Consider the following 17,613-nt stretch of genomic DNA (forward strand, 5'->3'; position numbering starts at 1 on the left):
GTTCTATGGACTAGAAATTTAGCCTTTAAAGTAAATCATTTTACACATATATACCGGGATCTGAGCCATCTTTCACGATCTGACCCGTGCCTTCAATATTACAAATGCATTGATCTCAGGATCTGACAGCCAAACCACGGCACTACTCCGCAGCGCCCCCTAGCTCCACCAGATATATCAGTTTAAAAGGGACTGGGTTTGAACTGTCAACCTCAAGAGAAAGTGTCACTCATTTCCAGCTCCACCTAAACAGCTTTAAATAGATAACTTATCATCTATATTTGACCTAATAAGGAACAGCCGAGTTAATTAAATCTCGAGACCAATACAGATAAAAGCCGATGAGGAAAAAAAATTATGAACTAATGGGTTTGGAATTCACCCACATAAAAATGTTCCAAAGTTCTGTAGAAGCTTTCTTTAGTGCACAATTTGCTTGATTTTTAGAATCATTAAGCAAGGACTCATAAAAATACACATTAAAAATGCCTTCTTTTAATGTAATTTATGGGGAAATAGCATGGCATTAGGCCATGGTTCTTTAGAGAAATGGAATCAATTCCTTCATTTTTAGAAATGCTGGGATCAGGATTCAGTAATCTCACTACAGTCACGTTATTTATCATCACGAACTTAGTATAATTAGTAAGAATGGTAAAATTCGCGAGAGAAAATTTGTGACCTTGGTCCTGATGCTATATAAAAGAAGTCGGATTTGAAATACCTCACCATGGGGGTGGGGTGGGGGTGGGGGCAAAAAGTGAAGATGACACAGTGACCTACGCCCCTGCTTTTCGGAAATGGATTCCTTCACATCAAGCAAAACTTTCAAGAACCACAGCAACAAGAATCACTGAAGTTTTCAAATGTCCTTCACCTCCCACAGCCATTCTGAAAATCCATTTCGTAGGTTAGTGCATATTCAAACTGTAGCACATTCGCACGAATAAGGGGGAAAAACTGAGTAGGATGAAAACTGGGGGAAAGGGAAAAAAGAGGAGAGAGAGAGAGAGAGAAAACAACAACCCGAAAAGGGACGAAACTCCAGAACAACTACAACAAGGCAGGGCAGAGTACATCAAAAACACAAGGTCTTATTCTAAAGAATGGTTTTGTTTCTACTGTTTTCCTGAAGTATTTAATTTGCACGTCTTAAAATAGAGACCCTGAGGAGAGCAGCTTGAGGCAGTGAAAGGAAGGGGGGCGGGTTAGGTAAGAAGGGAGACTGGGGAGGAAATCTGTACGGTGCATCAGAATGTGCCGCGGAGTGGGGGCTGCCGGATTCAGCGCCAGGAAGCAGCTTGAGGGCTTTAGGAGTAGAGACGCAGGATCCAGGTGGCTTAGGGAACGCGTGTGCGCCGCCAGGACGCACACCTGGTAGGGGCGACCCGGGCGGAGGAGGCCGAGCCGCCCGCTGTGCCAGCGCGGAGATGACCATCTTAACCCGTCCTATTGTCTGGAGTATTAGATGGAAATGCCTCAGGCGCGGGATCTGGCAAGCCAGCCTGACACCCACTCCGAGACGCTGTCGGGCAAAAGGAAGGAGAGGAGATGGACAATGGCCGTCCGGGCATTCCCGGCCACCGGGGCCCCTTCCCCGCGGGGCCCGGGGGAGGCGCCGCGCTCACGGGGGCGCCGCAGTGCCCCGTCCCGGGAGCCCGGGCGCAGCCGGCCCCTCGCCGCGCGGCCCGGGAGCACCCGCGCCCGCACTCCCCTCCCACCCCACCCCCCGCCGAGAGCAGGGAAGACGCGGAACTTGGGCTCCGGAGCGGAGGCCACAGACCGGGTCACGGCCCGGGTGGGAGGCTCGGGGAGAAATTCCGCGCGGCCACCGCGGGCGGCGCAGACAAGGCGAAGCCCCGGCCGGCCGGGTTCCCAACCGGACGACCCCGGGTGCGGGTGCGGGTGCGGGTGCGGGTGCGGGTGCGGTGCCGGGCCGGGCCGGGCCGCGCGCCTCCCAGGCCCCCGCCGCCGCTAGAGACCCAGCCGTCCGCCCGCACCCGCCCGCTGCAGCCGCCCCTCTCCCCCGGACGCCCGCCTCGGACGCTCCCGCCGAGCCCCGGGCCGCACCTCCGTCTTGGTGATCCGGTGCCGCCCCAGCTTCACCACAGCGAAGTTACCCTTGCCCAGCGTGCCCTCGATGTCGTAGAACCCCACCCGGACCGGCCCGCGCTGCAAGTGCTTCGGGCCATCCGCCATGACCATGCTGGGCCCCGCTGCTAGACACGGCGGACTGGAGCGCGGGCTGGCGGGTGGCGGGTGGCGGGCCGGCGGGCCGGCGGGCGGGCGGGCTGGCGGGCCGGCGGCGCGGCTGGGCTCCGGCGACGCCGCTCCGCTCGCTCCCTCGCTCGCTCCCTCCCGCTCGGCTGGGCCCAGCCAGGCGCGCGCCGCCGCTGACGTGCGCCGACGTCAGGGGGCCGGGGCCGGGGGGCGGGGGCGGGCCCGGGCCTCGATTGGTCGCCATGGCGACCGGAGCCCCGCAGACGTCGGCGGCCGGGAGGGCGGGCGCGAGGGGAGCCGGGCGGGGCCTGGACGGCGCGTTCCTTCCGGACTCGGGCGCCCGGGCTCCTCCGCCGCCTCGCGGCTGCCAGGGGCGGGGCGGCCGCCCAGCCGAAGGGCAAGAGCGGGCCCTGGTGGGCGGAACGGAGGGGTGCAGCGGCCCGGCCCGGGTGGGCGGCCTTCCTTCCCGCGCCCCTGCCCTCTCCGTCCGCCTGGGGGCCTTCCCGCCAAAACCTCTCACCTGTGCCTGCCCAGCGCCCGCGGCGGAGAACCGCCCGAGGCAGCGCGTTGCTCGCGGGCTCCTTTCTTCGGATCCATAGAGATCCTGTTTCTATTAAGTCCCTCCACGCGCTGATGTCTGAGGAATCATCCCGACAGCAGCACGGTCGCTCACGGACGTCCTCACGCAATGTCAGCGTTTGAAGACACACAGATCGCCCGAGCCAGGGACGTCAGAGCCTCAGCTCCTCCTAAAATGTATGCGAGTTTTTGCTTCTTTTGAGGCGGCCTCTGGGGAGATGGGAGTGTAGCTTTTGCCAGATGCACAAACGTGTCGGTGACCCTGCAAAGGCACCTAATCCAGTTTTTTTTTTTTTTTTTTTCAGATGATAAATCAAACCCCAAGGAATGAAGGCCATCGCCAGGGGCGTGCAGGTGACGGTGGAGTTAGGATTGCAGATCACCACACACCAGTCTTCCATGCAGTGGCCCAAGGAAACAGGAACACAGTGATTTTCGTATTTTGAAATAGACTACACATGCCTTCAGATCTTGCTTTCTAAATGCCGAGCTCTGCTGAAAGGAACCAGACTTGAGAAATGGATGATTTGAGGGCAGAAAGAGGGAAAGTATGAAATATCCACGAAGCTCTTGTGCCAGAAGACAAGATTTTCAGAGTAATGGAGCACATGTCAAAAGGAAACGAGAGCCAGCTTAAAAGCTACCCCTCCACTTACCAAAACCGGGACAATCTGAGCATCACCAGTGAGTAAGGATCAAAATGGGTTATGACACAATGAATTTCCAAAAAGAATACACAAGGGCATATTTATTCTTAAAACGTTAAATATAAAGGCAGGAGGGGAGAAATAATTCTTGACAACTATTACACTGGAGGAAATGATGAAATTAGGAAGTCACCATTTTGCAACCATTGTGGTAATAATTGATTCTGATATGGAATAGTCAATAGATTTTAAAATCCTAAAATAGTTATTAAAATCACTGAGACAAGATATTTACATACTCCCAAAGTATCCTCAGATTTCTTATTCATGACAAAGTAGTAACAGTTGAGAAATCGGACAGGCAACCACCCTAACCAAATAATCATGTAGCCAGTTATGGGAAAAAATGACATGATGTGCCCTTATGATGTGAGATATTGAGAAGGATACAAGATCCCGTATATATTCTGAATCCATATTCTGAATCTAATCACAATCCGAAAAATTCAGATTGAGAAATGTTCTACTCATCCACTGGCCTATACTCTTAAAAGAAAGGTCATTGTCATGAATGACAAACAAAAGGCTGAAATCTCTTATAGATTTAAGGGATTAAAGAGACTGTCACTAAAGGCAACACGTAATCCCAAATTTGGAGAAAAGTGCTATGGAGGAATGTTTTCAGGACAATTGTTGAAATTTTAATATAGGTTCTATATTAGATAATAGTTTTATTTAAATGTTAAGCTTCTTGAATTTTGTAATTATTATGAAAAAGTGTACCCTTATTAAGAGACACACTGAAATATTTAGGGATAAAAGCTTTTGATATAGGTAACTTACTCTCAGATGGTTTAGCAAAGATAGATAATGTGGCAAAATGTTACACTGGTAAATCTAGATAAAGAGTATATGGTAGATATTGCATTGATCTTGCAACCTCTGTTTTAATTTTTTAAATGAAAATATATGTGTATATGTATTCATTAATTTAATATTCTTTGTGTAAAATCTGCTGGTTCTTGGGCTGCCCACCTGCTCACTGTGCTTGTCTTGCACTCTCCCCAAGCAATATCTTATTCTGCTGTGAATTACGTTGTTTGCAAAAGTGAAGAGGGGGAGATTTCTGGATTGAGGAGAGTAGGATGAGGATTTGTCAAACTAGACCAGGAGCCCACATATATATACACCTGAACTCAAAGAGTTTTCATATACATTTTGCCAGTTAGATGAATGTGTTTAAGTGCTCTGAGAGTGGAAATTTGGGAATTTGATGAAAAGCTACTTACTCAAGAACCAGAAAATGCTGTTGGAGAGGATGTGGAGAAAGGGGAACCCTGTTGAACTTTTGGTGGGAGTGTGAACTGATACAGCCACTCTGGAAAACTGTGTGGAGGTTTCTCAAAGAGTTAAAAATAGGGCTACCCTACGACCCAGCAATTGCACTACTGGGTATTTACCCCAAAGATACAGATGCAGTGAAATGGCAGGACCTGCACCCCAAATGTTTATAGCAGCAATGTCCACAATAGCCAAACTGTGGAGGGAGCCTTGGGGTCCATCGAAAGATGAATGGATAAAGAAGATGTGGTCTATATATACAATGGAATATTACTCAGGCATTAGAAACAACAAATACTCACCATTTGCTTCAATGTGGATGGAACTGGAGGGTATTATGCTGAGTGAAGTAAGTCAATCGGAGAAGGACAAACATTATATGGTTTCACTCATACGGGGAATATAAGAAATAGTGAAAGGGATTATAAGGGAAAATGAATGGGAAAAATTAGAGAGGGTGACAAAACATGAGAGACTCCTAACTCCAGAAAATGAACAAGGAATAGTGGAAGGGAAGGCAGGTTGGGGGATGGGGTGACTGGCACTGAGGGGGGGCACTTGACAGGATGAGCACTGGGTGTCATACTATATGTTGGCAAATTGAACTTCAATAAAAAAATATATTAAAAAAAAACAAGAAAATGCAAATAAAGACCCAACTAAAGCTAACACCTCCTCCTTTATTATTTTTTTTTTAAATTTTTTTTTTTTAATTTTTATTTATTTATGATAGTCACACACACAGAGAGAGAGAGAGGCAGAGACACAGGCAGAGGGAGAAGCAGGCTCCATGCACCGGGAGCCCGATGTGGGATTCGATCCCGGGTCTCCAGGATCGTGCCCTGGGCCAAAGGCAGGCGCTAAACCGCTGCGCCACCCAGGGATCCCCGCACCTCCTCCTTTAAAGTACATCTTTCAAACAGAAATCAGACTCTTTTCTATCTGATTATTTTAATCAGATAACCAGGCCAACTACCTCCTTGCACAGTCTGGGAATAAGACTTGATTTGGAGCTGGAAAGAGGAGAAAGAGATGGCAGGGAGTACCAACAGGTTTTTGGCAAACCAGAGATCAGTAAGAGGATGCTGAGTGTCTGGAGGTCAGAGAAAGAGAAGCCAGAGATAGAGGAGAAGTAAGTAGGAGGGGTTGTGCCAAAAATAAGCCTTGCCCCTTTGGAAATGCAGCAGGTGCACCACTGAAAATTACTAGTAGGCTGTAAATAGTCCGCATACATTTCTCCAGGGTTCTAAGTATTGCAAGCTTGGACTCTGTGATTCAGCTCTGTTTCCTCAGTCCAAGAGATTTACTTTTCCCTCTGCAATTTTAATCTTGTGTGTCTCTTCTCCTCTCCTTTCCTTCCCCACCCCCCACCAAACACATACCACCACCACACATCAGGAGAAAGAATATAAAAGGAAGAAAGAGAAGGTAAGAGAGGCTTCATTTAATTCCCATCTTCTAAAAAATAAATAAATAAATAAATAAATAAATAAATAAATAAAATAAATAAATAAAAATTCCCATCTTCTTCATCTCTAGTTTTAGTATCAATGAGGTAGAGTACTCTGGATACCAGATTTCCTATTTCCTTGACCTTTAATATGCAATATGCCCAGCTAATGTGAGTTCACTATATTTGCCATTCGGTTGATTAAAAAATGATAACATGTCAAAAGCCAAAAGGGTGTACATATATAAAGAATTAATGTTGGTGAGAAGCTGAGATAAGAATTCTATAACATACTGAACTTAGAAAAAAATGTAGAATGAGGAGAAGAGTTAGCAAAGAGTTAATGAAAGAGTGATTTGAAATATGAGGGGGAAGAACCTTCATGGTTCGCATAGTGCTGTACATATTTTGCTGAAGCTGATAGCCCATGAACTTGAAAAAAAGACAAGTACCATGTTTCCTTGATCATGAACAACATCTGCATTTTTTACTGTATTATCCTTTTAGGACTGAATAAAAGTCAACCTACCAGTAGGCTCAGGACTGAATTTAGATTTAGTTCAAAACGGAAAACTGGTGGAATCTTTACTGCAGGACCTTGCTTAGAAAAAAGAGATTAAAAAGCTAAAAATGAATACTTTGCTTTTTATATTACACAAGACAGAAAGTACATCAGAAAATCCAAACACTGACCTGTACCAATTACAAGAGCTTTTCATGGGTATAAAATAGAAGTATTCCCAAAATATGCATCAATCTGTCAGGTTAATGAAAATGTGAGTGCCACTATATTTAAGATACTATTAGGGAAATAAAACTAGAGGATTGACATTATTTAAGCAAAACTTTCTTTGGCTCCTTTAAAGGATGGATAACCATGCCCCAGGTTTCAATGTTTCAAGTGTAGTTTTAGCTGCAATGGATCTTCTCTAGTGAAGAACATGTGAGTCTCTCTAAACTTTGAAATTAATTTCAAAATTTTTGTATCTTCTCCCAGATGACAGATTTTCTTAGGATCCTAAATTTGAAAGGGATCTCAGAGAGTATCATAGGAGTCCATCTTCCCATCTGATACAGAAATCTCTAGACACTTGACAGATGGCATCAAGCCGTGGTTTCCTGCTTCATGCTTCATGCTTCATTACACGTCTCACATGTAATCTATGTGAAACAGTTCATTTCAGTAAAAAATACACACTCATATTGGATTCAAAGCTGCTTCTTTCAGACTTCTGTCCAGTTTTAGTTCTTTTTCTCTGGTGCAAGACATTAAAAACAGACACATACCTATTGTAATTTTTTTTCTATTGTCAAGGCAAAACATTCTCAACTTCACAGTCTAGCTAATTATGTTTCTAGCTCTCTCCCCTTTCTTTTTGTGCTTCTCTGGACTCTGGTTTTTCAATGTCTTTTCAAATATTGTTCCCCAAACTGAACACAGTAGCCCAGGTGTAGTCTAAGCAATGCAGAACACTGGCCCATCTGTCCTTTGATCTAGACCTCTACTCATACTCTGTCAGCCAAAGATTGTGCTGGTTTTCTTTTTGGCAGCTACAGCCCAGGGTTAAGATTAAGGCCAACTAAAATTTCTGGGTCTTTAGAAATAATACCATTTATAATTACCATTTTCCTGGGCAATTGATTTTTTATAAATATAAATGGAAATTCTGATAGTTAAAATGTCATCTTACTGATTTTGCTCATTGTTCGAGGTAATAGAACCATTTTGATTCTTTACTCTGCCATGTATCATATTACCTAATCTTTGTTCTTGGAGCCATAGGCTAGTTCTATCAGCATGCCTTCTATATCTTTATTGTACCAGAACAGTGATATAAAGAATAATTACCACAGTGTATGGCTTATGACGGGTAGGGTTAACTGGTAAACAGGGCAAATCCTGGGCCAGAGTTTTAGAGCTTGTCACTTGATGTCTTCCAGTTTGATGTCCAACAATTTATTGGTCAACAGCCATTGGATTTGGGTTTTCATCCAACCATGAGTTCCAGGAAGATTTTTTTTAAAGATTTATTTATTTATTTTAGAGATAAGAGATAATGCCAGCAGGGGGAGGGACAAGGAGGGGGGAAAGAATCTCTGAGTGTGGAGACTGACACAGGGCTCAATTCCACAACCTTGAGATCATGACCCGAGCTGAAATCAAGAGTTGGACACTCAACTGCCTGAGCCACCTAGGTGCCCCCAGGAAGATTCTATGTCTGTACTATTGGGATAAGATTCTTGTTTTGCTTTGTTAAATAATTAGATTTTGTTTGTTTTTTAAAGATTTTATTCATTTGTTTGAGAGAGAGATAGCAACAGAGAGCACGGGCAGAGAGGAGAGAGAGAAGCCAGCTCCCACAGAGCAGGACCCTGGGATCATGACCTGAGTCAAAGGCCGACACCCAACCAACTGAGCCACCCAGGCACCACTGGGATAAGATTCTAAAGAGGGTCCTCAGTATTCTAATATCAACATTTCAAAGTAAAAGCTACTCAATACTCAGTTCCTTTCCATTTATCTCATTATTTCCTATTATTGGAGTATTTTACTAATCTCCCCTAATCTCAATAGGGTGTTTGTGAACTTCTTTGAGATAAGAATAATATCTTAGTCATTTTTGAAATTCTTGAACTTTTAAGCAGAACTCCACAAATGCAGTTTACTTTGACATTTATTGCATTCATGTGCTAGGCACCATAGATGACACTGAGGATACAAACATGAAAAAGCTAGTCTCTGCTCTTGGGGATCTTATGCTTTTGAGTTGGAGCTCTAAAATCTGAGTTCTTGAATGTGAATTGTGGATCTACTACTTCTTAGCTGGTGACCTTGGGAAAATTGCGTAGCCTTTCTCTGCTTTAGTTTGTTATCTGTTAAATAGTGCTAAGAGCAGGGCCTACTTCAGAAGATTATTGTGAGGAGGGTAGACACATAAACAAATACTTGTAATTTAATGTGGTGAGAGCCAAGAGAAGAGGTTTGTACAGGAAGCTTAAAGGAGAAGCATTTAGCTTAATTTAAGGGTTTGCAGGAAGGCTTCCAAAAGATGAAACTTGAATTGTGAAGGTGTAGTAAGACTTGCCCAGGTGGGAAAAGCTTGGATGAGCATCTGAAGAAGAAGCATCATGAGCGATGGTCCTGAAGGTATGAAGAGGCATGATGTGCTCAGATAACTGCCATCAATTATGGACTTTGAGACTCAGTGATGAAAGAGTTCACAGTCAAAATGGAAAGATAGGAGACCCAGTCATGGAGGGCTCTCTTCTCCTTTTAGCCAGACTGCTGCTCTTCAACCCCTTCAAAGAAATTCTGAAGCTGCAACTGGTAGGAAGCTGCTGGAGCAATGGATTCCAACTGTGGCAGTGATGAAATGTAAGGGATGAGGAAGACAGAGATGTTGAAGATTGCTACCAGGCTTTTGACAGGAGTAACAGGTGCAACCAATTACTGAGAGCTTACCATGTACCATTTACTCTGCTGGACACTAAACATACAAAGGTGGATGAAAATCTGAACCCAGTCCTCAAAGAACGTACAATCTATTTCATTCAGACACTTAGTCCTTATTTCTCTAATATATATGAAGATATCGTGAAGACAAATAATTTGCCGATATCAACATATATTATGACTGGGTGCTGGCACAGAGTGAGTTGTGCTAGGAGTTATGTGTTCTCATTGCTGTTTATAAGCTCTGGATACATAATTCTGGAGCTCAGTGGAGAGAACTAAGTAGAAAATTTAGAGATTGATTATACTGTTAGGTGAAGTCAAGGATGCAGAGGGTATCATGCAATGGGAATACCAAGCATTGAGGAAAAGACATTGCAGCCACCTGTTACTCACAGCTCAGGGGATACACCCACAGATTCATGAGGGGCCTGGTTTTGAGTTTTCACCATTATGACTCATCTCTTAAGGGAATAAACATTACAAGTAAGTAAAGAGTCATTCTTTTCTCATCTGAAGTCTTAGAAAATATGTTATATTGTAAAAACTGGAACCTTATTAGCTAATTTACCAGTAGACTTGTTCTTTCTGGTTTTGTAGGTGTATTTTGGGAGCCACAACTGTGTACACTTGTTTTTTAATATAATTATCCAATTTTGGTGACTATTAATTTTGACCTAATTTTACCAGATTCATTTAGATGGTTTAAATGTTTGAACTTAAATTTCTTGTTTGTAACTACAAAAATTATTTTTAAATTTACATATATTTTTAGTCTCCAAGACTGGGGAATAAAATTTATTTGCTTAGTTCACTAGTCTAAAGATAAAAATACAGAGGCACCTGGGTGACTCAGTCAGTTAAGCATCTGTCTTCGGTTCAGGTCATGATCCCAGAGTCCTGGGATCTGGTCCTGCTTTAGGCTCTCTGCTTAGTGGGGAGTCTGCTTCTCCCTGGCCCTCTGGCCCTCCCCTCAGCTTGTGCTGTCTCGCTCTCCCTCTCACACATTCTTTCAAATAAATAAAATCTTTAAAAAAAATTTTTAATATAAAATACAAAAACAAAAAAATAAAATAAAATAAAATACAAAAACAAGTCACCCACCTACCCCTCCCCTTAAACCGCTTCCTTCCAAATAAAAGAGTGAAGGAAAAAACAGAATCTTATTTGTTCAGCACTCACAGGAGTGGGAAAATAAGAGAAGCATCCCCTCCCTACCAAGGAGAGGCAGAAGAATTTCAAAAAGGAAGTAATACTCTCAATCATGAAAAAGATTTCAAGGAAGGTAAAGATGGAAAGAATTCATCGAATGGGAAGTGTGACGAAAAAGGAGTATAGACAGTTTTTTTTTTTTTCCAAGAAATTTGTCTGAAAGAATGAAAGTAGATGGGACATAGAGTCAAGAGAAGTTGTTTTTTGTTTTTTTTTAATTGGTAGAGACTTAATTTTTTGGAAAGAGTCAGAAGAGAGATTGAAGTAGAGGTGATGAGAGCAAAGGACAAAGAAATCTAGAACACAAAGGACTCTTTGGTGGGGAGGTGAGATGCCTCCTTTACTCAGGTGTAGGTTGGAAAGGAAGCAAGGCTGCTTTGTCTGCAGGTAAGTGGGTATTTTACAATGCAGAATCTTTACCATTGGCATCAGTACCCTCTGTGCAGTAGGAAGCAGATCATCCACAGAGTGTGAGAGTAGAGGAATGGAAGCTTTAGATGAGTTGTGGAGGTGTGAAAAATCTGCAATGAGAATGAGGGAGGAAGTTGCCTAGGACACATAGCAAACTTGCTGGGCAACAGGAAGTTCCAAGATAGTTCAAGTGAGGGGGGAAAACCATGAATTGGTAGGAATACCAATCCACATGCTCATGGGACTTTTCCGGCAATGTCTGGTATCCTGGATGTCAGATGGATACAGGGCTGGAGTTTGCTGAGTGTTAAAGGGGGAAGGGAGTTCAGAATTAGGCAAGAAAAATCCACTGAAAACAAGCACCATGCAGTCTGGAGAAATACAGGAGGATAAGAAGGGACAGGGAGATGGATGAGAAAGTGGAGGACTTAAGAATTTGTGAAGTATAAATGAGATGAGAGTGAGGGCAGGGAAGATCCTGAGAAAGAGTCGTGTCTGTGCTGGTATATTTGAGTTAGATATTATTTTAGGTGGTGGTAAGATCCAGGGAAGATCCTCAAGAATGGGTGATTAAAGTGAAGAGGAGTGGTCTACCTCTATCCCCACTATATTCCAAGTTACTTGATACAATGCCTGGAACATAATAAGCATTGGATATTTATTTGCTCAAAAAAATGAATTCATATGCTTTCTATCCTGCTTCTCAGTAGTTATACCAATTTCCCCCTTCTCCATATATTTCACTGGTTAATTTCAATTACAGTAAATGCTCTAAAAGAAAAGTACTGCCTGCTATAAGATTGTGTAACATGAGGTCCTGATCTGGTCTGGGGGTGTAGAGGTCAAGAAGTTTCCCTAGGGAAATGGCATTTAGGAGTAAGCCAGGGCATGAGATGTAGGGAGAACTTTACCAGCGAAAGTGAAAAGATTTGTATCTTGAGGTGGGAAGAAGCTGAAAATATCACGACTGAAGAGTTACAAAGGATATTAGAAGGATAGGTTGATGGTGTAGGTTAGGACCACATTACATGATATTCTGTATATCAAATCATGAAGTAGATTTTGATCCATTAGACTTGAGAAGATACAAGTTGACTTATACAATAATTGTTGTTAGCTTATAAGCATTAATTGGAATTATTATATGGATATGTGATTCTACACAGTTGAAATTTGAAAGCTAAAAAATCACATTGGCCTAAAATGTCTCCTCCAGCAGCCTGCTACTTCCCTTCTGTAAAGCCTTATTCCTTTGGATTAAACAAAGCAAATGCAATAGCCTTCAGAAAAATCACAATTTAAATGCACTTTGCTTACATGGAGAAAAAGTCTCTAGGCCTTCCTCTCTGCTATTCTAAGTTTCCCCATTAGTTTCATGATGGGGTTAATAAGGTATCTCCATAGGGCAAAGATAAGCATCAATTAGTGGAATGTGAAGAAGGCAAGGAATAGCATAGAGACCTTGATGATAGGGATAAGATGTTCAGGTAGGTAAGCATTGTAATGGAGATTTTGAATGCAGCCAAGCTCCCAAAGGATACTCGTTTCATAATTTGTCTAGTATAAATCTATGTAGAGCTCTAAATTAGCCAAGATAGAAATTACCAGGGGTTGGATGCTGGCCCCAAGATCAATCTTGGAAGAATTGTAGAGGAAAATCATCATGAAACTAGGAAATGATGGGGGAGGGGGGACAGGAAAAATGTTCAGGAACAGGGAAGCATGGCGTGTGTGCGCGCGCACACACATATCTGTGTGTATAACTGAAACCTGGGGCAGGACACTTTTAATGGAGGATAGTTGGAAGAAAGGCAGGCAGGGGCTAGCCTTCCCTACCAACCCTCCCCTTTCTCCAACCCTACCCCTTCCTGTCCTAAGAGGAAATTACCCTTAAAAGGAAAAAGACCCCATCTTGTTATTCTACACCACCCTGAAAGGAGCGCTCCACCCTTTGCCACATAAACAACTACCTGATAGGTAGATGAGCACGTGTACAAAAACCTGATTGGGTGACAGGACACAGAGGGTTAATCAGATTAAAACAGCCCTACAACAATCTCATAAAAACCCCTAGACTTAGAAACTCCCAGGGCAACCCTCTGGAGTGCACTCTGGCTTGGGGAGCTTTGTACTATCACCCGATTAACTTTGCTTTGCTGCCTGGTCTTTGCCTGGTCTCTCTCTTCATTCTTTGAAGTGGTGTGACCAAGAACCACAGGCACTGAAGGAAAAGAAATGCTGCAAGGCTTTGTGGAATTAGCAACGGAGGCTCAGACTACTGGTTTCAGTGGCCTCATAACCAGAAGCCAGAGTGTGAAAAGCTGGTGGGGATGACTGCCCTTGAGCATTTATGGAATAAGCCACCACAACTCCCTCTAGCCCCGAGGGCTGGTGAATTATAATGAAGAGTACCTCCTCTTAAGACTGCTTCTCCTTCAGGGGTGGAGGGTGGAGTGGGTCTGAAAATAGGGACCTGACTTAAAGAGTTGCTTGATGACATGATACCCAGCCAGAGCAATTAATGATGGTACTCTGGTGCTCTCACCCTAGGGTTATCCCTTCTCCCCTCCTTAAACTCACTGGAGGTTGACATAGACTGGGATTTACCCTTTGGTCTTTTCCCACACCAAATGCTCAGAATAGCTGATACCATCAGAGAAATATATGCTCACAGGCCAAAGTAATGACACATTAGGAGCACAACTACTTCAAAAGAAAACAACAGCCTGAATCAAAGATGACACTAGAAGCAAATATATTAAATCCAAGGTTTAACAAATATAAAATAGCCATAATAAATAGTTGGTAAGAAAAGCATTGAAGTCAAGAGGAATTACCAGGCATGAAAAATATGTAAGAGCAAAAATCATGTAACAGTTGAGATAGAATGGACATGGCTGAAAAACAAATGAGCAAGCTGGAAGATCAGATTAAGGAGCTCTTCCAGAAGGAAGCAGGGAAGAAGAAAAAGAATACATAAAACAAAAGTTAAAGACTGAATTTCAGATAAAGACTGAATTGCAATGAAAACTTCAATTTATAGATAAGTAGAGTGTCAAGACATTGTCGGGTGCAGGGGTGCAAGAGCACTGGGCTCTGGGGGTACCAAAAAGACCAAATTTGGTCATTCTCCACTGACAAAACCCAATGGTGGTAAAACAAGAAAGGAATTTATTTCAGTGAGGCCAACACTGGGAAGACAGTGGACTAGTGTCACAAAGAATGAAAGTGCTGAAAATACTTCTAAGTTTACATAAGGAAAATGTGGGACAAAGGTTGGTGAGTATATGCAGGTGGGGAGCAAGAATCAGGTGGATCATTGTCTTGGGGTCAGTCATGGATGGGGTCTTGCTGGCTCAGGGCAGTCCTTACTGCTTGAGGAGCAGTTTCAGTTTCTATGGGGTATGCTCTGCCTGTAGTGTCTTTTGCCTAAATTAAGAGATAAATGGGAAAGAATTTATTGAGTCGGAAAGTTTGAGGTCAAAATGGAGGTAGCTGAAGTCTTCTTTTAAGAAGAGAAAAATAGGGATCCCTGGGTGGCGCAGCGGTTTGGCGCCTGCCTTTGGCCCAGGGCGCGATCCTGGAGACCCGGGATCGAATCCCACGTCGGGCTCCCGGTGCATGGAGCCTGCTTCTCCCTCTGCCTGTGTCTCTGCCTCTCTCTATCTCTCTGTGACTATCATAAATAAATAAAAATTAAAAAAAATTTAAAAAAAAAGAAGAGAAAAATAAAAGTGGAGAAGAAATATTTGAAGTAATGAGAACAAATTTCCCAGAATTCAAGTTGTAGAACCTCATATGCAGCACCAAACAAGAGTGATAAGGAGAAACCTTTAGTAAAATTATAGTAAAATAAAAAATCTTACAGGCAAAGATAAAATTCTAAGAGTTTCTAGAGAGAGAAAACAGGTCAGTTCTAATGGAAAAGGATCTTAAACTTTATAAAATGAGCAACAGAAAGATGGTAATATTTTTATTTTTTATTTTTATTTTTTAATTTTATTTTTAAAAGATTTTATTTATTTGAGAGACAGCACTGATGGCAAGGAGGGATAGGGGGAGAGGGAGAAGTAGATTCCCAGCTGAGCAGGGAGCCCTACCCAGGGCTCAATCTGGGTTCATGACTCTGGGATCATGACTTGAGCTGAAGGCAGACTCTTAACTGACTGAACCATCCTGACAGTGACTGAGCACTCTGACAATGATAATATTTTTAAGGTATTGAAAAGGTAAAAGAGCTTTGAGCCTAAATTTATATCCAGTCAAATTATCATTTGTTTTGGCATAATAAAAATATTTTCAGGCATATAAAGCCTCAAAAGGTTAAACAAGGACCCATATTGAAAACACTATCAGAAAAGAGACTCAGAAGGAAGCAAATTTAAGAGATGTAGCTAGAGGTGTAGGAAGTAAAGATAATCAAATACTTGAATAAAATTTGGTGTTTCTTTCAAAAATTAGCAAAGACCAAGGAAAATAAAATGAGAAAATTTGTTTGTAATAACCTAGACTTAAATTCTACATAATATCAAGAGGTGCTATCTTTAAGTTAAACATTTTAAATATAAAATAAATAAAATGATAAATTTATAGGAAGTAGGAGGAGAAAGGAGGAGATGAGAAAAATAGCCAAAATCAATGAAATAGAAAACAAAAATATAATACAGAAGATCAACAGAATCAAAAGTTGGTTTTTTGAAGAAACTAATAAAATAAGACAATCCTGTGGCAAGGATGATCAAGGAAAAAAAAAGTAATTTAAAAACTAGTATTCTCCTTCTATCTTTTAGTCACAACTTTAAAATTTCAAGAATCTGAAGCATAAATGAAACTGAGGGCAAAAGTGTCCATTTTGTTGTTCATAATAACTCCACACTACATAAACACATTTGAAGTAGATGGACAGATTCATAGAAAAATGTAATCTAGGGGATCCTTGGATCCTTGGGTGGCGCAGCGGTTTGGCGCCTGCCTTTGGCCCAGGGCGCGATCCTGGAGACTGGGGATCGAATCCCACATCGGGCTCCCGGTGCATGGAGCCTGCTTCTCCCTCTGCCTATGTCTCTGCCTCTCTCTCTCTCACTGTGTGCGTATCATAAAAAAAAAAAAAAAAAAAAAAAGAAAGAAAGAAAAGAAAAATGTAATCTACTGATAGAATTAAGAAGAAATAGAAGTCCTTAGTAGTGCTACACTATCTGTTAAAGACATTAAAGCAATATAAAAATCATCTGAGACCAGTGGTTTTGTAGGCAAGTTCTACTAAACTTTTTTTTTTTACTAATTTTTTTTTATTTTTTTTATTATTTATTTATGATAGTCAGAGAGAGAGAGAGAGGCAGAGACATAAGCAGAGGGAGAAGCAGGCTCCATGCACCGGGAGCCTGACGTGGGATTCGATCCCGGGTCTCCAGGATCGCGCCCCGGGCCAAAGGCAGGCGCCAAACCGCTGCGCCACCCAGGGATCCCCTCTACTAAACTTTTACAAAACATACCAAACTTATTACAAAGTGTAATAGAGAATAGAAAAAGAGGGGTATTCCCTAACTCACTTATGAGGCCATGTAATCTTTTTAAAAATTTAAATTCAATTAGCCAACATATGGCACATCACTAGTTTCAGATGTAGAGTTCATTAATTCATCAGTTGCATATAACACCCAGTGCTTTTCTCATCACATGAGGCCATGTAATCTTGATCCTCAATCCCCAGGTAAGACAAGGATAGTCTGAGAAAGAAAAATTACAGATTATTTCTTTGGGATCTTAGTGTAGAAATCCTAAATAAAATATTTGCAAAGTCAGTCCTACAGAGTATACAAAGTAAGATACGCCATGTAGAGTTTTCTGAAGTATGCAAATAGATTTACAGAAAACCTGTAAGTGTAATTCATAACATTAACAGCTTTGAGGGCAAAAATAACACAATCATTTAAAAAGATATAGAGAGAGGCACCTGGGTGTCTCGGTTGTGTCTACCTTTGGCTCAGATCATGATCTCAGGGTCCTGGGATCAAGCTCCGCATCAGGCTCTATGCTCAGTGGGGAGTCTGCTTCTTCCCCTCTCTCTGTCCCTCTCTTTTCTCATGCTCTCTCTCAAATGAATAAAATCTTTTTTAAAAAAAAGATACGGATAAATATTTCGTAGAAATTTAGTATGACGGGCACTGAGGTGGGCACTTGACGGGATGAGCACTGGGTGTTATTCTATATGTTGGCAAATTGAACACCAATAAAAAATAAATTTATAAAAAAATAACTCTTTCAGTTATTTTATTTATTCCTCCCTAAAGCAGGAAATA

General features: G+C 42.4%; 2 protein-coding genes across 2 annotated transcripts in view; one reads left to right on the forward strand and one right to left on the reverse strand.

Annotated features, from left to right (window-relative positions):
• SIK2 (salt inducible kinase 2) overlaps positions 1 to 2,353 on the reverse strand; it is a 129,103-nt gene extending 126,750 nt beyond the window's left edge. Inside the window, exon 1 of the mRNA XM_041770390.1 lies at positions 2,071 to 2,353. Coding sequence (XP_041626324.1) covers positions 2,071 to 2,205 — 135 coding nt within the window. The 5' untranslated portion in view covers positions 2,206 to 2,353. The remainder of the gene's footprint in view (positions 1 to 2,070) is intronic.
• Positions 2,354 to 2,448: 95 nt separating this feature from the next.
• The window catches only part of BTG4 (BTG anti-proliferation factor 4), a 103,689-nt gene continuing 88,524 nt past the window's right edge, over positions 2,449 to 17,613 (forward strand). The window contains exons 1-2 of the mRNA XM_041770398.1: positions 2,449 to 2,976; positions 3,105 to 3,483. The gene's annotated coding sequence lies outside the window, so the exon portion shown is untranslated. The remainder of the gene's footprint in view (positions 2,977 to 3,104; positions 3,484 to 17,613) is intronic.

The sequence above is a fragment of the Vulpes lagopus genome, chromosome 10 (genome assembly GCF_018345385.1).
Source record: "Vulpes lagopus strain Blue_001 chromosome 10, ASM1834538v1, whole genome shotgun sequence".
Taxonomy (NCBI): Eukaryota; Metazoa; Chordata; class Mammalia; order Carnivora; family Canidae; genus Vulpes; species Vulpes lagopus.